This window comes from Brienomyrus brachyistius, chromosome 14 (genome assembly GCF_023856365.1).
Source record: "Brienomyrus brachyistius isolate T26 chromosome 14, BBRACH_0.4, whole genome shotgun sequence".
NCBI lineage: Eukaryota > Metazoa > Chordata > Actinopteri > Osteoglossiformes > Mormyridae > Brienomyrus > Brienomyrus brachyistius.
Window position 1 is genome coordinate 862,305 of NC_064546.1, and position 18,636 is coordinate 880,940.

Here is an 18,636-nt window from a genome sequence, read left to right on the forward strand (position 1 = left end):
GAAAAACCACTTGTAGTGCTTATGTTTAGCATTTGATTGTATGAAACTGCTGTTCCCCACCCACGAGGCAGTGATTCGGTGTTCAAGAGTATGGTCAGACCTGAAGTTAAACCGAAATTCAGTGTTCTTGGGCACATACAAACCGCTTAAGAAGGAGAGTGATGGTGTCACGTCACATGACCTGCCCATCTGACCTAAGTCCACCAATGAGTGGCCTCCTTTTCGGACAGCTGGAAAAGTGTCTCAGAAGAATGGGAAACTGGCATAAAGGAGAAAGGAGAGCCAGCCAGTTTGAGCCAACAACATTCTGAGTCCCAACCTTCAGAGCAGGTTATTTTTTTTATACTTTTTTGGCCAATGCGTAATTCATGTGTTATTTTATAATTTTAATGTCTTGCTAATTATTGTAAAATGTAGAAAATAGTGTAAATAAACCTCTCTCTTGGTCCATGTGGCCAAACGTTTGACTGCTACTGTATGTATCCATATTTCCTCCTATCTTATTCATACGGTAGTCCACAGCATTGCTCTACTGGCCCAGAGGGAAAGCATGCTGTGATATGCAGCACACCCACATGAGCGACAGCTGAGGCCGCTATCTGGAAGAGCACACCGCTCCTCTCTGAAATCCCATTTCGGGAGGGTCTATAGCCAATCAACAGCCATCACCACTGCTATTTCTAGCAATGATGACCTTTTAACTTTGAGTGTTTGGAAAGAATGTCAGTTCCAGGTAAAACTGAGGAAGTCTTTTGCGGTATGTGGGAATGAGAGAAAAGTCAGCAAAAGCTTTAGCAGAGGATTGGGAGAGATCTTTGACTGAATAGGCTATTCTGGAAAGTTGTTTTGGAAGGAGAGTTATAGGGATCGCCTGAAATACTTCTCACCAACACCAGTGCCTAGGATAACGAGATCTGGATCAGCTTTGGACAACATGGAGCCCAAACTCCCCTCACAAGATCTTCTCAGGAGCTGCCCTGTTTTCCAGAATGTTACATGTGTCAGCAGAATGACGAAAAGTTTGTTATTAAAAGCTCCAGCCAATGCAAGAGACTTTAATTTGCACAAGCAGAATGTCAAGCAACATTTGAACAAATTGGTATAACGTTTAGTAAAACATTGAGAAAACCATTTAAAGCCTTTCTTTTCATAAGCAAGTTGAGAAACGGTCAATTTAAAACTGGGGAGAGGAGGGATCACACGGCTTATTATTCATAGAAGATTCCATTGCAAAGACTCACTGATGCAGAAACTACTGGAATGCACAAAGTTTATATATAACCTACAGTCCCTTCAGTGAGAGGTGGACTGTGCCTCTCCCTACATCCAGTGCCCAAAAATGTCACAACATGCATGCCAGAAGGAAGATAACCCCAAAGCTGGGGGTTAACGATGTCTGTAGGGACCAGTCACATCTGGAGATGCTCCCGCAGCCCATCTCTGTCCTCAGCAGGAAGGCCACGTCTGCCTGGACCTGGACCTGCCACCCAGGCATTCAGAGCTCTAGAGTCTGGTGGTGAAATTCCAGACTTGGCTAGCAGAGTTTCCAGGACACTGATAAATATCCCAGAAATTGCACTGAAAGGACTTCAGTTCACACTTACAGCAATTTAGGGCACTTATTTGGAAAACTTATACCTCCCTATGTCTTCCTCAGTGGTTGTCATGTGCAATTTCAATCAATTTCAATAATATTATATATCTCAAATTGCATTAGGTTGAATTGGTGAGGTATGCTGTTTATCATTTGCCAGAGAGTCTGAGAGTTTGGTGGAACAGCTCAGTCTGTAAATCCTGGTTGTCTACTTGGCCCATTTATCAGGTCTGTGTTTATACTAGGTCTGACCCAGACTGTCACCTCTGGCCCTATACCCTTCTGCTCGACTCACGTGACAAACATCTTATCGTTCTTCCTGAGACCGACAACTCGAAGATCAGCTGGTCCACCACAGACCCAGCGGAATGGCAGTGAACTCCCAACATGTCATCCGCAAGGAAGAGTATATCGCTTTCAGTCACACTGCCAGGATTTATAAGCCACACTTAAATATACATTAGCAGTTAAGGACAACACAGAACTGACAGTAATAGAGGTAATACTCTGTAAGGACATGTCACACCGTGTAGCCTGTGGAGGGTATAGCTGTGCACAGCTGAGAGGTGTTCTGCGTTTGGCATATAGTCACTCATAACAGCAGGAGGAACATTACGATGGACAGGACGTCCTCTACTGGGCTGAGCTGGACCAGGCCCCATCTGCCAGGCCTTGGTCCTGGAACACATCTTGCAACAGGCCATGGAGATTGAAGTGGCAGATGGAGAAAACCCAGGGCTCATGGTTACCTGAGGCACAAGCGTACAACCGTGGTCTGTGTCCATCATCCGGCCCACAATATTGGCCCATGGCACAAGGATGGAAAAGAGGGATGACTTACAGAGTGGCTCTAAGAAAAAGGGGCTTATTAACAAAACTGAACATAAAAGGATAAAGCACAAAATAAAAGGACCAAAAACAGAAGAAATAACTAAAAAGAACCACAAAACAAACATACTAGGAACAAAGCAAAAATGAGCACAGGACAAGGGAATAATCAAAGCTACAAACACACAGCAACTGAATATAACGACTAACTGAAGAGCAGAATGACAGCAGGCACTTAAATACATACAGAGACGGTTAACAAGGGTTGGACCATAACTAAATCAACCAATCAGGACAGGCATGGTGCAACAAGACACAGGTGGAATACATTACAATGAACATACACAGGGACTAGGAAACACTGACAAACACTGAGGCCGAAAACTAGGAAAGACTCGATACATAAGCATAAGCAGGCATGGGCAGAGGAAATCAAAAACAAGGACATAAACCAATGACCAATAGGTACCAAACAGATAAGGCAATTATTAATTGCACAACAGGGGTGTAATTAATGGTGGAACAAGCTGCCCCTCCACATCCAGTCACAGAGTCCCTCTCTACCTTCATGAAACCATCTATTCCAGGACCACCTCAACTAGCTCTCTGACCATTGACACGTTCTGTCTTCATCTGTGATCCCTTGCCATGTGTCCCTAGTATTTTTGAACCTGTCTTTGATTTTACAGTTTTTCACGCTTGCTTCAGATCATTTCTCAAGAGGCAATTAATATTTCCAAAACAGCAAGCGTGATCCCTACACCATGACATTACTTCTGCATGGCTGAACATCATTCATCATTGTTTAACACAAATTTCCAGATATTTAGCTACATATATGCAAAGGGTTTTGTACAACTGTCATGATCTGGCAAAAATTTCAGTTGTTTGGTCATGATAGTCAAAATAGATCATGTGGTTTCCCACTGCAGTAATTTTACACCCAAAACTGCACATGTAGGAGATCATTGTCTTAGTCACCACATAAAAAAACATTAACATTTGCAAAACAACAGATGTAATCCCCACACCATAATGTCACTTCTGCACAGCAGAGCATCAATTCTCATTGTTTCACACAAATTTCCAAATGTTTTAGTTCACATATGCAAATAGTTTAGTACATTGGCATCCTATGGTAAAATGTTACACCCATAACAGTAGACACATGATTATCATATTGCAGTTTTCTCAGTTGTGTTTTTGGTTCCCACGGTACCTGAGTGTTTCTTGTGTTCCCATTTTGTTGCTTTTGTGTTATACGGTGCTGTGTGATGTTTTATTTGCTATTGTACTGTCTTGAGATCTGAAGAAGTTACATGTGCATGAGAGAGCTTTCTCTTGCCAGTGAACTTGACATACTGTAATGTGGAGCATTGCAGTGTTGAAACTAGTCTTTGAGATGAAGAAGTATCAGTTTGCTAATGACAAATGATCAGTCAGTGACATTGTGAAAGTGGGAACCGACTGTCATTCAGCATTGTGGAGCTCAGGAGCATAACTACTCTGACATACGGACAATATATCTGAACATTTTGACTCTCGTGGTTAAAACGATGCTGGTTGTACTTTTCATTTTGGCGGCACTGAATAATTCATTGGTGGAATTATTTGCTTTTAAGACATGAATCAGCTAAACCATAGTGTTGTGCTACACGCATGAACGGTTTTGTGTAATGTTCTTATAGCCTTGAGAATGTTAAGTATGTTTCATGAAATGTGCCAAAGCAATAAAAAAAAACTGTAACATTGTTTGCATGGCCATTTATCCCTGGGGCAATGGGGGGGGGGGGGCTTTTTCCTGCTCAGCGCTGCATGGTGTGGGAAAACTGGGAGATGGTTAGGGGTGCCCAGAGGCCAAAATAACAGCAATGAAGAAAAATACACTTTGTGACTGATGGATTGGTGGGGGGTTGGGGGGGGGCACTTTTCAGACTTCTTTCTTGAAACCCCTGTGAGCTCTGCTTTGAAATAGTCCCTGTAGGTGTCTTCTGTTGATCAGCATGACAGGCACAGGAGTCATCAATTGTGTTACTATTACAGTTAAACTAAATATATAAATATTGCTTCCAAAACCAATTTAAATAAAATATGACCAAAATGTCAAATACTTTCCATTACCTCTCAGCCTGCATCCCCTGTTTGAAAATAGCACAAGTGATCGGACCCTCCCGAAATTCAATGCTTAAACTACCCAAACAACTTACGCAAACATGCTCAAACATGTTGTAGTGTAATTCCTGACAGTCACAAGGTGCTAACCAAACACAAACCAGATAAACTTGAATTTGGGACGGTCAAAGAGGATAATTGATAGTCCCCACTTAACAAGGTAGTTAGCTGGAAATAGTTGCCGTTCAGCAAAAACCCAATGGATGAGCTCATTGGTTCAGTAGGCGGAGCTACATAATGATTGCTGTAAATCATGTGTATATGCAGTATACGTGCTGAAATCCATGGGTAAAAACTAAGATATGCCGAGATGCTTTAAGCTGTGAATGTTATGTTATGTGCAATGCTAAATGGTGGCAGTAAAAACTGCCATTGCTGGACCATAATGTTTTGGATTGGCCCCAAATTTGACCAAGGCAGACACGAGGGTTACATCATCTGCTTGGACACCAACAGGTAGGGCTCTAGGGCCAGGGTAGCAGCCTCGATGGAGAACAGGTGGTCATCCTCTACCTCTGGGCAGTACCGTCTCATGAACTGGGCCAGGCGGAGCAAGTACTCAATGTTGTGGCCCGTCTTGCCCTTGCAGACAGCAATCTGGGCGGCAATCTCTTCTGGACTGGCAGGTCCTTGGTATATGGGGTTGCTGGCTGTGGCAATGTAGGTCAGGGCGAGGGTAGGTGTGTGGCTGTCCTCACGCGAGATGAACTCCACCCACTTGGTGATGTAGCCGCCACATTCGGACTCCCTCACATTCAGGTATTTGAGGGAGTCTTCGATCTGGGAGCCTGTCACCTCGTAAGCCACACCCCAAGTGCATGCCTGATAAACATATGAAAGCAAGAGGTAAGTTCTCACATAGATACTTTTCGACCCCCCAATTTGCCACTTTCAAATTTCACCATCCAGTGTTAAATGAAAAAAAATATCATCATCTATTAACTGAATACTGTTAGTCTATGGCAATATGTTTCTTTAATGCCCCCGACCTCAAACAGACATCCACCCACTTGGTGATGTAGGGGAAGCTTTCACAACCTAAAGTAGATTTTCATTACTGAGGAATATACAGAAATGATTTAAACCCAGTTCTACGCCGTTGCACAGGACTATTGAAGGGCCAGGATACCCTAGCTAATTCAGGGGTTCTAGCACTGTATAGAAGCCTCAAAACCTACCCTGGACCCCCCCCCCCCCACCCCTCCCACTGCCCCTACCATCCCCACCTTCTAGTTGACAAATTGTGTCCAGAGTTGGATCTGTATATCTTTAGATTGCAAGTTGAAAGTGCCAACCCAATACAGTTCATGCTTCTCTGTCTTCTAGGAATCAGTATTTTAAGTCATATATTACAAATTATTTCAGCAGCAAATATTTGCAGCAAATTATTTGATTTATATACCCTCTTTTATCTTTATGATGTAATTTTTAATATAATTTTGTTACCAGTTGGAAATTGTACATATAATTTTATGGGTAACTCCACATATTCTGCCATAATCACAGTAAATACGGGATGACAAAGAAATTGAATAGCAAGAAGAACATTTTGTTCTTTTGATCTTTTAATGTAATACATGTCCATAATGGAAAAAGAATGAAAGTATTGATGCATATGTGTATGTAATATAATTACAATAAAATTACAATATAATTTAGCATATATTGATTAAAATAACTTTTGAATATTTGCAGAAACACTATTGTACATGATATTTGATGGATGGTCATCACTAATTCGTCAGTCCAATAGAACGTTATCCATCCATCCATTTTCCAAACCGCTTACCCTACTGGGTCGTGGGGGGTCCGGAGCCTATCCCGGAAGCAATGGGCACGAGACAGGGAACAACTCAGGATGGGGGGTCAGCCCATCGCAAGGCACACTCACACATCATTCACACAGACATGCACTCCTACGGGCAATTTAGCAACTTCAATTAGCCTCAGCATGTTTTTGGACTGTGGGGGGAAACCGGAGTACCCGGAGGAAACCCCACGACGACATGGGGAGAACATGCAAACTCCACACACATGTAACCCAGGCGGAGACTCGAACCCAGGTCCCAGAGGTGTGAGGCAACAGTGCTAACCACTGCACCACCATGCCGCCCCCAGAATGTTATTTTAATGTTATTTTAATGGGGAAATAAATAGCAAACAGTAATTTTTTTGACTCATCACAGAGAATGCCATCCTGAGGGGATAGTTAATTAGTTTAATTAATTGCAATTAAATGAATTGTATTCATACTGCTTCCAAAACTATTAGCTACATTTAGCTACAGTAATGATATTTAATCTTTAAACAGGACAAGTGGGTAGAGTAAAAGGCCCAACAGTAATTGTTTGTCACTTAGAGAATGACAATTGCTATGGATCATAGGTTGTCCTGTCTGGTTACTATAGAAGTCAATACGCATGACTGTGTCATACATTCCACTCCACCAACCCTTTCATAATGGGGAGCAAGAACACTGATGTGTAGAAACTTCTGCGTTCGCTCACTGCCACCCATGTCTCCAACAGCGTGGCAGCCAAGCCAGTACAGTTAGCATACAGTGCACTTAACATGTATTGCTCTCACACTGATTTTGCTTAATGAATACCTGTAAGTCGCTCATGCATTGTAAAGTCCACTAATTCTTTAAGTTTCACGCTGAGTTATATTTTCTCTCCTTTTTTCTCCAAGGGAGTGACTTTCCTCTCAACAGTAGGAATGCATTGTTGCTACCTTGACGTGGTGGAGTTTCATTGTTATGGTACAAATCGTTTAATATGTCCTGTCCCACAGAAAGCCCAGCACCAGACACCCTCACCGACATACTTTTTAACCGTTAACGTATTTTTTTCCCTTAACCCTAATCCCAACTATGGCAACCTTAGGGCTGACCTTAGCCATAAGTAACCAAATAAAATAAAAGACTTTTTGAAGTTATCTTTATAGGGTTGTAAAAATGTCCCAACGAAGTCAGAGTAAAAGGATTTCATCAAATTGTGAGGAAATGTGTTCTCCGCAATATAATAATCACACACACACACACACACACACACACGCACACACACACACACACACACACACACACAGAGGTTTATAATTATATATTAGAGGGGACTTTCCATTAATTTCTAGGGGGAAAACTCTAATCCCAACATGATGACCTTAACCCCTACCCAGCCCTAACCTTAACCATAAGTAACCAAATGAAATAAGAAACCTTTGGCATTTTTAGTTTTTTGAATGCATTCACAGATATTTATGTGAAAATAACAGATTTTTATCACATATAATATAATATTTATTATATTATATGTAATATATATGTAATTTGCACACACACACACACACACACATGTTCCTCTCCTCATGTGTGCTACTACTTCTGGGGCATTTCAAGGTCGACCCCCTTGTAGCATTTGTTTCCTGCGATGTCACACAATAGCCCTCCATTTAAACCTAGAACAAAGCATACATCTCACTCGTCGGCTAAATCCTTCCGTGACCTTTTCTCCCACGGTGCAGCCAATGCGGAGCAATGGGCCTGACCCTGAAGTAGCCCAGGAGACTCTAAAGAAACTCTCATCTCAGGGGAGTTTTTAAAGAATTTTAATTTAAATTGTAAATTTTTTCCTGTTCTACGTACTGGATGCTAATTATATAATACTAATAATACTACTAATAAGGAAATAAAATATTTGTACGGCTATTTAATGACATAAAATACTAAATGACTCCTCATGGAAATAGTAACTGTAAGTTAAATGTGTCTAGTAAACATAACGATGTCACATTTTCTTGTCTCAAACGTGCGGACAGGCACGATATCTATAATTAATCACCGGAAACTGAATCAGATGGGCTCCTGCAATTTCTGCCTGTTGCATAAGAAGAAAAAACAGTCACAAACCGGGGAAACAAGACACAACACTCAGCATGCAACAGTGACAATGGTGGCCTGGTGAGAGGCGTGTGAAAACATGTGGGGAAATAGGAAGGAAGTGAAGCTCACAAGAAAACAGAGATCATCACCATTTGTGCCTCTGGTGGAATAAATGACACAAAAATGACACAAAAGCTTAAGGTTTTTACTCAAAATAGACACTGCTGGCTGTTTCATCTGTGTGTGCTGAGAAGCGCAGTATTTATAGTGGACTAAGCAGGATATATTGTCATTGTTGTTTCCTGGTCAGATTACCTGGGTTACTGAGATAAAGCATGAAAGATGACACGTCTTTTGTCGCCTAAATGGTTTCAGCAGGTTGCCAAACTGTCTGCAGGTGTGAATGTGTGTAAATGGTGCGTGTGCACTGTGATGGGTTGGCGCCCCATCCTGGGTGATTCCTGCATCATGCTCATTGCTCCTGGGATAGGCTCTGGACCTCTGTGACCCTGCAGAGGACAAGTGGGTATGGAGGATGGATGGATGGATGGATGGTTTCAGCAGTGCATGGTGGGAAATGTCACATTGTTTCATCTCTGTAAAATCCACATGTAACATCATACTGTAATTTTCTTATGTAAATTCCTTAATAAAAATGTCAAATGTTGAATTGTCAGAAACAGTGTTTTGAAACGTTGTTTTGGAAGGTCTTGCATGTACCATGATGTTTATAACATAACAGAAATATATCAATGTTGGTTGAAATAGTTAAAATTTTAAGATATTATTATTATTATTATTATTATTATTATTATCGTCATCATCATTATTATTTAACACAGAACTACTTTATCATATAGAGGCGTGTTCTTGACAGTTGCTATGTTGTTCCATGGGACCATATAAAAACCATCCCTTTAACCAATGACAATCAATTACAGATTAACAGAGTTATACATTTCATATACAGCAGCTGTTTATCTCCCTTGGAAAAGGCTGTAGCCCTTCAAATAGGTGAACTCACTCGGTTTCATAAATAGCCTGCAGGTCCCTACATGAGCCTACACCATTGTAACCTCTCACCCAGTTAGCAGGCGATTCTCAGAAATACAAGGTTTGCTGAGCTTGGCAAGTCACATTTGGCCGCTCTAAACATTCCCCCACAAGGTAAAGGGGTGCACGCTGAACTTATTTAACCAAAATAAATATATTGGATCTCTGATGTTGGGTTTACAACGTTACAATGAGAAGGCTTCAGTAAAGGTTTGCGGTACAGTGCCGCCCGCATGATAAAGAACCCAGCCCCTCAGCATCTACTTCCATATAACTGAGAATTACTATAATTACTAATCATAATATATTACCCAATAATAACGAGAGGACTGCCACTTTCGCAAGTGGCGTGAAATTAGGTGTTAATCCGCCCCTAAGTCATATTCTTATAAAACTGCAAACTTAACAAAATTGTGAAATAAGAGATCGCCAATGAGCCAAACCATGAAACCACCGATGTTCAAAACATAGTTGCTGTGTTGACGCAACACTGAATGGTTATTACATTCTGTTCTGATGCAGACACACATTCGCATGAAGAGAAATATGTTTGTGTACGATTCAGCAGTGGTTAAATATAGGCTTGTTTACTTTGCACTTTGCTGGGGACTGCCCAATGAAGTTGTTACGCATAGGGCAGGGCAGGATAAAGACTATGGTATGTTGTGCCATTTCTCAGTCACTGTCAAATAAGGCATGGATTAACACCCACCTAAGGTATGCCAAACACAGAATATCCACAAAAAATAGAACAGGCTGTACTGGAGAGTTCGTAGGTGTCATACAGGTGTTTTTCCATCGTTGGGCATGTGTGTTTTCCCACAAGACAGGAGACACCTCAAATTACAAAACGACACAAATGTTTCTAAGATTAGTTCTAACAATCAGGGAATTTACATACTCGTGCTGCTCGAATGTCGCAGTTTTGGTGCTACTCAGTTCTTGATTACTTTGATTGGTACTTTGATTGATACAAACAGATTCACCTGGGTATACTGGCTGAATCGGGGGGGCCAGCACTTAACAATGTTTATCATACATACTATTGGGTGAGGGGGCCTAAGGTGATATTTTGTTAGAGGGTCCAGAAGTACACCCCTGGATATTGCTGCTGGACGGCAAAAAAAACTTCTTAAACGCAGCAAAAACAGAAGCACGGTTAGTTGGTGCGGGAAAAGAGGAAGAGGAGCAGGAGTCCAGGGAGTCGGGGAAACATAGGATTTATTTGGGGAGGATAAACCCAGAAACACGAAGCAACACACAGGACTGACGGCAATGACCGGGCTGGGGAAACATACTCTAACGTGGACTAAATACACAACAGCAACTAACAAGACTGGAAACAGCTGGTAACACGGGCGAGGGGGGCGTGGCACACAGGAGGACCCGCACCAGCTGGGCATGACAGTTGGTCCCAAAACCGCTTGAAATAAGTTTGACAACCTCAGCCTCTGTGGTCTTCCTACCCAACCTAACACAGTGGTCAGAGACCTTGGTGTTCTGGTTCAATTTGATCATATTAGCCCTGTTCTATGCTCCCATCAGTGGCTTCCAGTTAAGTCTCAGATTGATTACAAAATACTAATATTAATTTATGAAGCACTGAATGATATTGCACCAGGATACCATAGAGACCTACTGGCCTCTTACAACCCTCCTCATTTGCTTTGATCTCAAGGAACAGAATGTCTATTACTACCTAGGGTAGAAAGATCTATGGCAGGCTGCAGAGCATTCTCCTATAGAGCTCCTCAGCTGTGGAACAGTCTTCCACCGGATGTGCGGGATTCAGGTTCACTCTCAATGTTCAAGTCTAGACTAAAAACAGACTTGCTTAGTCTAGCCTATAGGGACTCTAGTTCTAGCTCAAGCTAACTCCTCACTCCCAGTCAGACCTGTAGTGTGAGGTGTAGAGCTGGGTGGGGATCGGTGCCATTGGCTTTGGATAAACTGGACTGTCAGTGCTGTCACTCTAGCTTCACACCCCCTTGTGGAATTAGAGTGCTGACGTTTCAGGGACTCCCCAGGCATGCATTCCAACTTGCCTCTCCCTCCTACTTATGCTGCCATAGCATTATCAGTTGGAGCTTACATATTGCACTAACCTAACCGTTTGCACTGCCGCTAGTCTCCCGTACTTTGGCTAATTGCACATTTTATTTCCTCTACCTCTCCTGCGCAGTGCTGCCTGGAGACCCCAAATTATCAAGATATCCTGCCAACCCTGCTGCTTGCGACGCCTCCACTATCTGTGGTGTCTTCCGGACCTGCTCGCCCTTCTGCCTGTGATGCAGTACCACTGTTCATCCTGCCATCTGAAGCAGCACCATCAACTGTCTGCCTTCACCTGCCAGCCCCTGCATGGAGATTTAAATGATAAATTGAGACAGTGTGAATCAGAACTTTGACATCTTGCTCCTTGGACTTCCTCTGCCGGCCCCTGGAGGACGGGTTCCAACCAAGGTTTCTTCTTTCTGGGTAGTATTTCCTTACCACTGTCGCCTTTGGCTTGCTTACTGGGGGCTTGAGGTGGGGATAATGTAGAGCGCTTTGAGACGATGTAATGTTGTGAATGCAATGATCGCCGGTCGGCGAACAGGTAGGAAGCAGGGAAGGATGAGGCTGGCAGACGAGGATGCAGAATACGGGGTGTTATTGGGGAAGACAGGGCAGACGGCGACGAAGTAACATCAATGACAGAAAGGGGGAAACAGATTTTAACGCGGGCTAAATACAGGACATGACATCAGACTGATGGAAAACAGCTGGGCACAATCGGGGAAGCACACGTGGCCGATCAGGGGGCGTGGCACACATGAGGGCTGGGCGCGCAGGTCATGACAGTGAAAATGCGGCATACAAATAAATTTTAATTGAACTTAATATGTAATCCATGCTTGAATTGGTTTTTACTATAAACGTATTACTCGTAAAGGGTGCAGTGGTTAGCACTGTTCCCTCTCACCTTTGGGACCCGGGGTTCGAGTCTCCGCCTGGGTCACATGTGTGTGGAGTTTGCATGTTCTCCCCATGTCGTCGTGGGGTTTCCTCCAGGTACTCCGGTTTCCCCCCACAGTCCAAAGACATGCTGAGGCTAATTGGAGTTACTAAATTGCCCATAGGTGTGCATGTGTGAGTGAATGGTGTGTGAGTGTGCCCTGCGATGGGCTGGCCCCCCATCCTGGGTTGTTCCCTTACTCGTGCCCATTGCTTTTGGGATAGGCTCCGGACCCCCCGCGACCCAGTAGGATAAGCGGTTTGGAAAATGGATGGATGGACATAACTATTGAAGTAAAATGGCTTATGCAGTATGAAGATGAATTGGCTGTCAGACATCATTCACATCTGCTGCTTTTAAATATTGGGGTTAAAAAAGAAACTAGAAAATCCAGCGATGAAATTAATAACTTTACTGTCTGAATAAATGTTTTTTTTTCCTTTTACAACAAAGGTAGTGAGACAGAAGAACAGCTGTTGGCTACATGACCATAGTAAGAAAAGGAGGAAATAATAAATAATAGTATAATATTAATACAATAAAACAATTATCCAAACATTTATGTATAAGGTTATAAGTGCAAAATGTTTGTGCTGTTTGCTTGCATCAACCAACAATAGAAACAACAGACATTGTAATTCACAACATAAAAACAATTGAAATAATTGTGTCCTTTAGGACAATATTGCACTTTGAAATTGGCAGCACCAAATAACATAATACCATAATTACTCATTAAAACCCATCAGTGGGAAAACAAGAAAAACACAGAAATATTGCACGAAACCCAACATCATAGTAAACAGCATTGCGATGGATGAGAACAAGTTCTTTATAATCTGAAGGCTGATACTTCCAGTATTAGGAGGAACAGGCAAGTTCTGCCTGTAGTACCTGCAGTCTGAATATCTCCACTAAAACTAGAAAAAAAAATCATCGATATAAATAAGCAGCTCTTTTAAAAAGTGTCATTTATCTATTATATAAAGTCTGAAAATAATGTCAACACAAAAGTGTTCAAAGTGCAGTGCTACTACATGGTGGCAGTAAAAACTGCCATTGCTGGACCATAGTGTTTTGGATTGGCCCCCAACTTGAACAAGGCAGACACGAGGGTTACATCATCTGCTTGGACACCAACAGGTAGGGCTCTAGGGCCAGGGTAGCAGCCTCGATGGAGAACAGGTGGTCATCCTCTACCTCTGGGCAGTACCGCCTCATGAACTGGGCCAGGCGGAGCAAGTACTCAATGTTGTGGCCCGTCTTGCCCTTGCAGACAGCAATCTGGGCGGCAATCTCTTCTGGACTGGCAGGTCCTTGGTATATGGGGTTGCTGGCTGTGGCAATGTAGGTCAGGGCGAGGGTAGGTGTGTGGCTGTCCTCACGCGAGATGAACTCCACCCACTTGGTGATGTAGCCGCCACATTCGGACTCCCTCACATTCAGGTATTTGAGGGAGTCTTCGATCTGGGAGCCTGTCACCTCGTAAGCCACACCCCAAGTGCATGCCTGATAAACATATGAAAGCAAGAGGTAAGTTCTCACATAGATACTTTTCGATCCCCCAATTTGCCACTTTCAAATTTCACCATCCAGTGTTAAATGAAAAAAATATCATCATCTATTAACTGAATACTGTTAGTCTATGGCAATATGTTTCTTTAATGCCCCCGACCTCAAACAGACATGCATCCACATGAAGAGTTTAAACTAAAAAAGGAACAAGCAAAACCAGCGTTAAGGAGAGTTCCCATCACTACCCGCGATGTATTTCGGAAATAAGACACTTACGTCATCATCTTCCACAAGAGTCACAACTCTTCCGGGCTACACGAAAAAGCAAAAAAGAGGAACAGGTTTAAATACAAAACTGACCTATTTATTGAGTGACAGCTGCCGAATGAACATACGTTATAGACAATCGTAAACAACAAAGGTGACCCTGTATCTTAAGCATCACTTAAGAGTTCACATAAATATTTTATAGTACTGACAATACTATACAGGAAGAAGACTTACCATATCAATGTCCCCTCTGTGAAAAGTATCGCCGTGCCAGAAGCGTCTCTTATAGCCCTGTATGTAGCCGACTTTGCTCCGTTTGAACTTGAAGTCCGGTCTCCAGACGAGAGAACCGTAGCCAAAAACCCAGAGACTCCTTTGTTCATTGATCATGTCCTGATGTTTCATTCCTCACGTATTTCAGCAATTTCACTTCAGATAGCCTCTAGTTGTACAAGTTAACAGACGCCTGACAGTCTTTAACTTGGTCTGCAATTTGATTGCCTTATGTTTCTGCTCCCCATGGTTTTAATACTGCAGCATCTTCTATCTTGAGGTTTTAAAATCCACTGTAAATAGCCAATCCCTTTATCATTAAGCAAAAGTCCAATAAAAATGTGTAAAATGACAGATCCGGTTCAATTAACTAAGTATAAGGGAAAATCTACCGCCGTCCTGCAGCGGTACTAAGCTTTTATACTGCAAGTGCCGGGCACACGTGTGTTTGTGGCGCCGAGCCAGTCAGTTGAGCAACAGCTGGACCAATCAGAGTACAGATTATCGTGGGCCTGAACGTCACTTACCAATCTCAGGGATGTGTCCCACGCGGTCTACAGAAACTCAGCGAGACGCGCCTGTTGGTCATAAACAAGAAACTAAATACGCCCTAAGCTTTATTAAGTCTAAAAAGAAAAACCTAAGAGTAAAGGGTCTTCTTCCGTTTTGGTCACTGTCACGATTTTTATTTCTTCGTTTTTGGATACACATGGATGGAGTCCCCAGCTCCATTTAGATCTGCGTCATAGGTTTCTATGCGAAAGCGGCTGACGTTCAGAGGAAGTCGTCACAAATCGTTTATCGGAATGCGTCTGGAAAGTATTTTCCGCTTCGGAGTAATTGACGCTTTGTATTAATACGCTGTAAATCTTACTGAAATTCTTCCTCTTGGTAGGAAGTCGCACATTAAAAGCGTAACTGGTCTGGACAGTAAGCATCTACAAAACAACTACTATATGCGATTCAAGTCGTATTATCTTTAAAAACCAGCAGCTCTTTTAAAACTCAGAATGAACCAAAAATAGTGTCAAAAGGGACGTTTTCACAACCCAAAGTGGATTTTCATTATTGAGGAGAATCCCCAAAATGAATCCATTTTTTTACTCTGCAGTTTAAAACCCAGTAATATACCGTTGCCCATAAAACCCTCCCCAGCAAAGTACTGTGTAAAGATACTGTGAGTGAATTTTTGTATGGAGGGTGACCTGCAGTGTGAAGAGCCTGAGGCAGGGACTGGGCAGGACAGGATGGAAACTGTCTGACCACTGCTAATTCAGTTACTTTCTTATCACCCTAGTGGTGCCGACTGGACCCCCCACGATTGTAATTTTCTGAGACCGTTTATATTCAAATGATCAAACAAGAACACTGGGCCATCCTCACTCCTTTTCCTTACACCCCAGCCACCCTCTCCTCCACCTCCCCCCTTCTGGTTGGCAAATTGTATCTACCATGGGACCTGTGGGGGGATTATCGTTAAAATCATCAGAATCATCTCAATGTCTTGAATCTCAACTTGATGCCGTTCTAAATACATTCATGCCTGTTTAACACTATAAAAGAGAAAATAAACTATTGCTGAACACATACATTAGCCGCAAAGTTTGTCTCATTTTGCCAGTTGTCCTATTTCAACAATACTCAATCTACATATTCATATTGCTACTTGAAAGTACCAATCTAAGTGGAGGACCAAGGTAATATTTTGCTAGCAGACCCAGAATCCCTAGTTCACCGTTGTCGCTCCTACCTCGGTCTTCATGTTTCGGGCCATACCTGTCTGCAGTGTTCATTCTCTCCCTTTATGTACCCAATATCCCTCATCACCTGCTTGCTCTCTGCATCATTCCCCTTCACAGCACCTTAGATGTAAATTCCCTCAGACTATCTGCACTTACTACATTTCATGTCTTGGTCTGTAGATACAAAACTATAGAACTGGTAGCAGAAGACAAGACTATACTGTACATTAATAAAGAGTAAAAGGTGAAACTGATCGCAAAAAGGTCTCTTTTTTTATAATTTGAAGGTCTTCCTTGAAAAAGACATGTTCTATGGACTTACTGATATTTCTTGTTCATACTCACTCTGTGTTCAGAAATCAAGATCATTATGCTCCGTGCCATTGTGCTGTTCGGTGGCAGTGCTAAGGTCTGTCAGGCTTTATCAATGTGTAATCTGGATGATAATGCTGTAGCCCACAGACACTGATATCAAGTAACAGCTCTAAGTGAGCTGCTTATTAATTTACTACTCTTTAAATCAGTAGTCGATTGTCTACTGGTCACAATCAATAGCTTCTGGAGAGAAAGATTTCTTCTAGGAATTAATATTTAAAGTTATATTTTCCAAATAATTTCAATTTATTGCAGTGAAAAGCGGTGCTTCCAAGAATCATGTGAAACAAATAATATAGTTAAATGATTTATGTATCATTTTCTATTTTAGAAATTTCACTACAAGTTGGAAATTGTGCATACACACAATTTTAAGGGCAACTCCACATTCTGTTATTATCACGGTAAATATGGGAAGAGACAAACAAATAGACAATGAATAGCAAAAGAAAATTATGTTCAGATATTGGAACTTTCAAATTAATAAATGTCTATAATGGAAAAAAAAGTATTGAAGACCATTAAAATCGCTACCATTAAGTCTGATGCACATGTATGTAATATAATTTTCCGCATATAATAATTAAAATTATATTTGCTTATTTGATTAAATACTACTGTACATGACTTTTGGGGGGTGGTCTTGTGCATCACAATAAATTATACAGTACAGCACAGCGCAACATAAATATCATGGAAAATGAATACCATGCAGTGCAACAAGTCTTGACTCATCACAGAGAACAGCCAAATTCCAGAATCTAATCTTATCCCTGGGGTGAGTCACAATGTACTGTAACACTTCCAAAAACATACACAATCTAGATAACTACATGTGTTTGGCGAAGAGTATGTTATGTATAGTGTAGCCTTTTGTCTGATTTCTGCATGTGCTCCTTGGAGATACCAGCACATCATGTGCCGTCATGTTCGGGAAAGCGTAGGTCTGCGGGGCGTCTTGTCTGAGGAGGAGCAGTACGCTGCGGTCCCTGTGGCAGGCCTGCTTTCGGACCGCAGCGGGAAAGGGGGAAGAGGTGCAACCATATGTGTGAGACCTCCTGCTATTGCCCAAATGGTACTGACTTCAGGGGGTGCTGTGACCCAAACGAAATTTGACATTTTCTATCCCCCAATCTATGGACCAAGATGGGGTACATGAGGAGAAGCATTCCGATGTATCTGTGCTTATGCAAATGGTAAATAAAGGATTTAAAAAAATAAGCTTTTTGTGTGAAGAATGACAAAATCAGTTATTTTAAGAGTCACTTGATATTGGCCCACACATGCGGTATTTTCTTTGAGTTTTAGATACAATTCTGCCATGGCTAATACATGATTAGCTATAAATAGAGGCATTAGGCAGAATCATGAGCTCTGCACGCTCGTAAGAGCTTTAGACGTCTGTAAACCACCTGGTATTTCGTCAATGGTGTCCCGCTAAGCTTGTGTCATGCCTACTGACAGAGAAACAACCTGTGGACTGAAGTGTCCCGAGACTGGGTGTGGTAGCAGGGTAGTCACGCACTTGGAGACTTTGGACATGCGACGTTGACGCACCGGTCGATTTTTCATAAGCGGGCTTGTGCCACTGATATCACACCGGATCTTCGTCTGACCAGGGCTCACCTACATCCACTCATTGTGGTCAGCAGTGTCACATCAGGGCCACGATTATGGTGGCACCTCTTTGTAAAGCTCTTCGATCTCTTTGTACCAACTATGGGCTCTGGGAATCACTGGGAACACATTTGCAGACGTACTTCATATCTGGAGGCAAAAATCAGAGACTAGCGAGAACAGTTAAGGCAAGGTGGGGGGGGGGGGGGGGGGGGGGGGGGTGGGGGTCGGTGGGGGTGGTGAAGAACTTCCTTGACAGTAAGCTGAAGTATCGGCATTTGGTGGATTTTTGGAATTTTCTATCTATCTTCAGGGCTGT

At 42.3% G+C, this 18,636-nt stretch overlaps 1 protein-coding gene and 1 long non-coding RNA gene across 3 annotated transcripts; both read right to left on the reverse strand.

Annotated features, from left to right (window-relative positions):
- Window positions 1-1,189: 1,189 nt before the first annotated feature.
- Window positions 1,190-2,630, reverse strand: LOC125707718 (uncharacterized). The gene is made up of 3 exons (XR_007382349.1): window positions 2,436-2,630; window positions 2,121-2,343; window positions 1,190-2,020 (listed from the first exon to the last, which is right to left on the reverse strand). It is a non-coding gene; the product is annotated as an uncharacterized LOC125707718 (long non-coding RNA).
- A 2,308-nt stretch (window positions 2,631-4,938) lies between these two features.
- On the reverse strand, window positions 4,939-15,184 carry LOC125707466 (glutathione-specific gamma-glutamylcyclotransferase 1-like). 2 transcript variants are annotated; one of them, XM_048974623.1, is made up of 3 exons: window positions 14,545-15,184; window positions 14,317-14,352; window positions 4,939-5,416 (listed from the first exon to the last, which is right to left on the reverse strand). In XM_048974623.1, exons 1-3 carry the CDS (start codon window positions 14,713-14,715, stop codon window positions 5,024-5,026), a joined length of 600 nt encoding a protein of 199 aa, XP_048830580.1. In that variant the 5' UTR covers window positions 14,716-15,184; the 3' UTR covers window positions 4,939-5,023. The 2 variants fall into 2 exon arrangements, with proteins under 2 accessions (XP_048830580.1, XP_048830579.1); XM_048974622.1 differs by lacking the exon at window positions 4,939-5,416 and adding an exon at window positions 12,923-14,034 and having other exon boundaries at window positions 14,545-15,020.
- Between the last annotated feature and the right edge of the window lie 3,452 nt (window positions 15,185-18,636).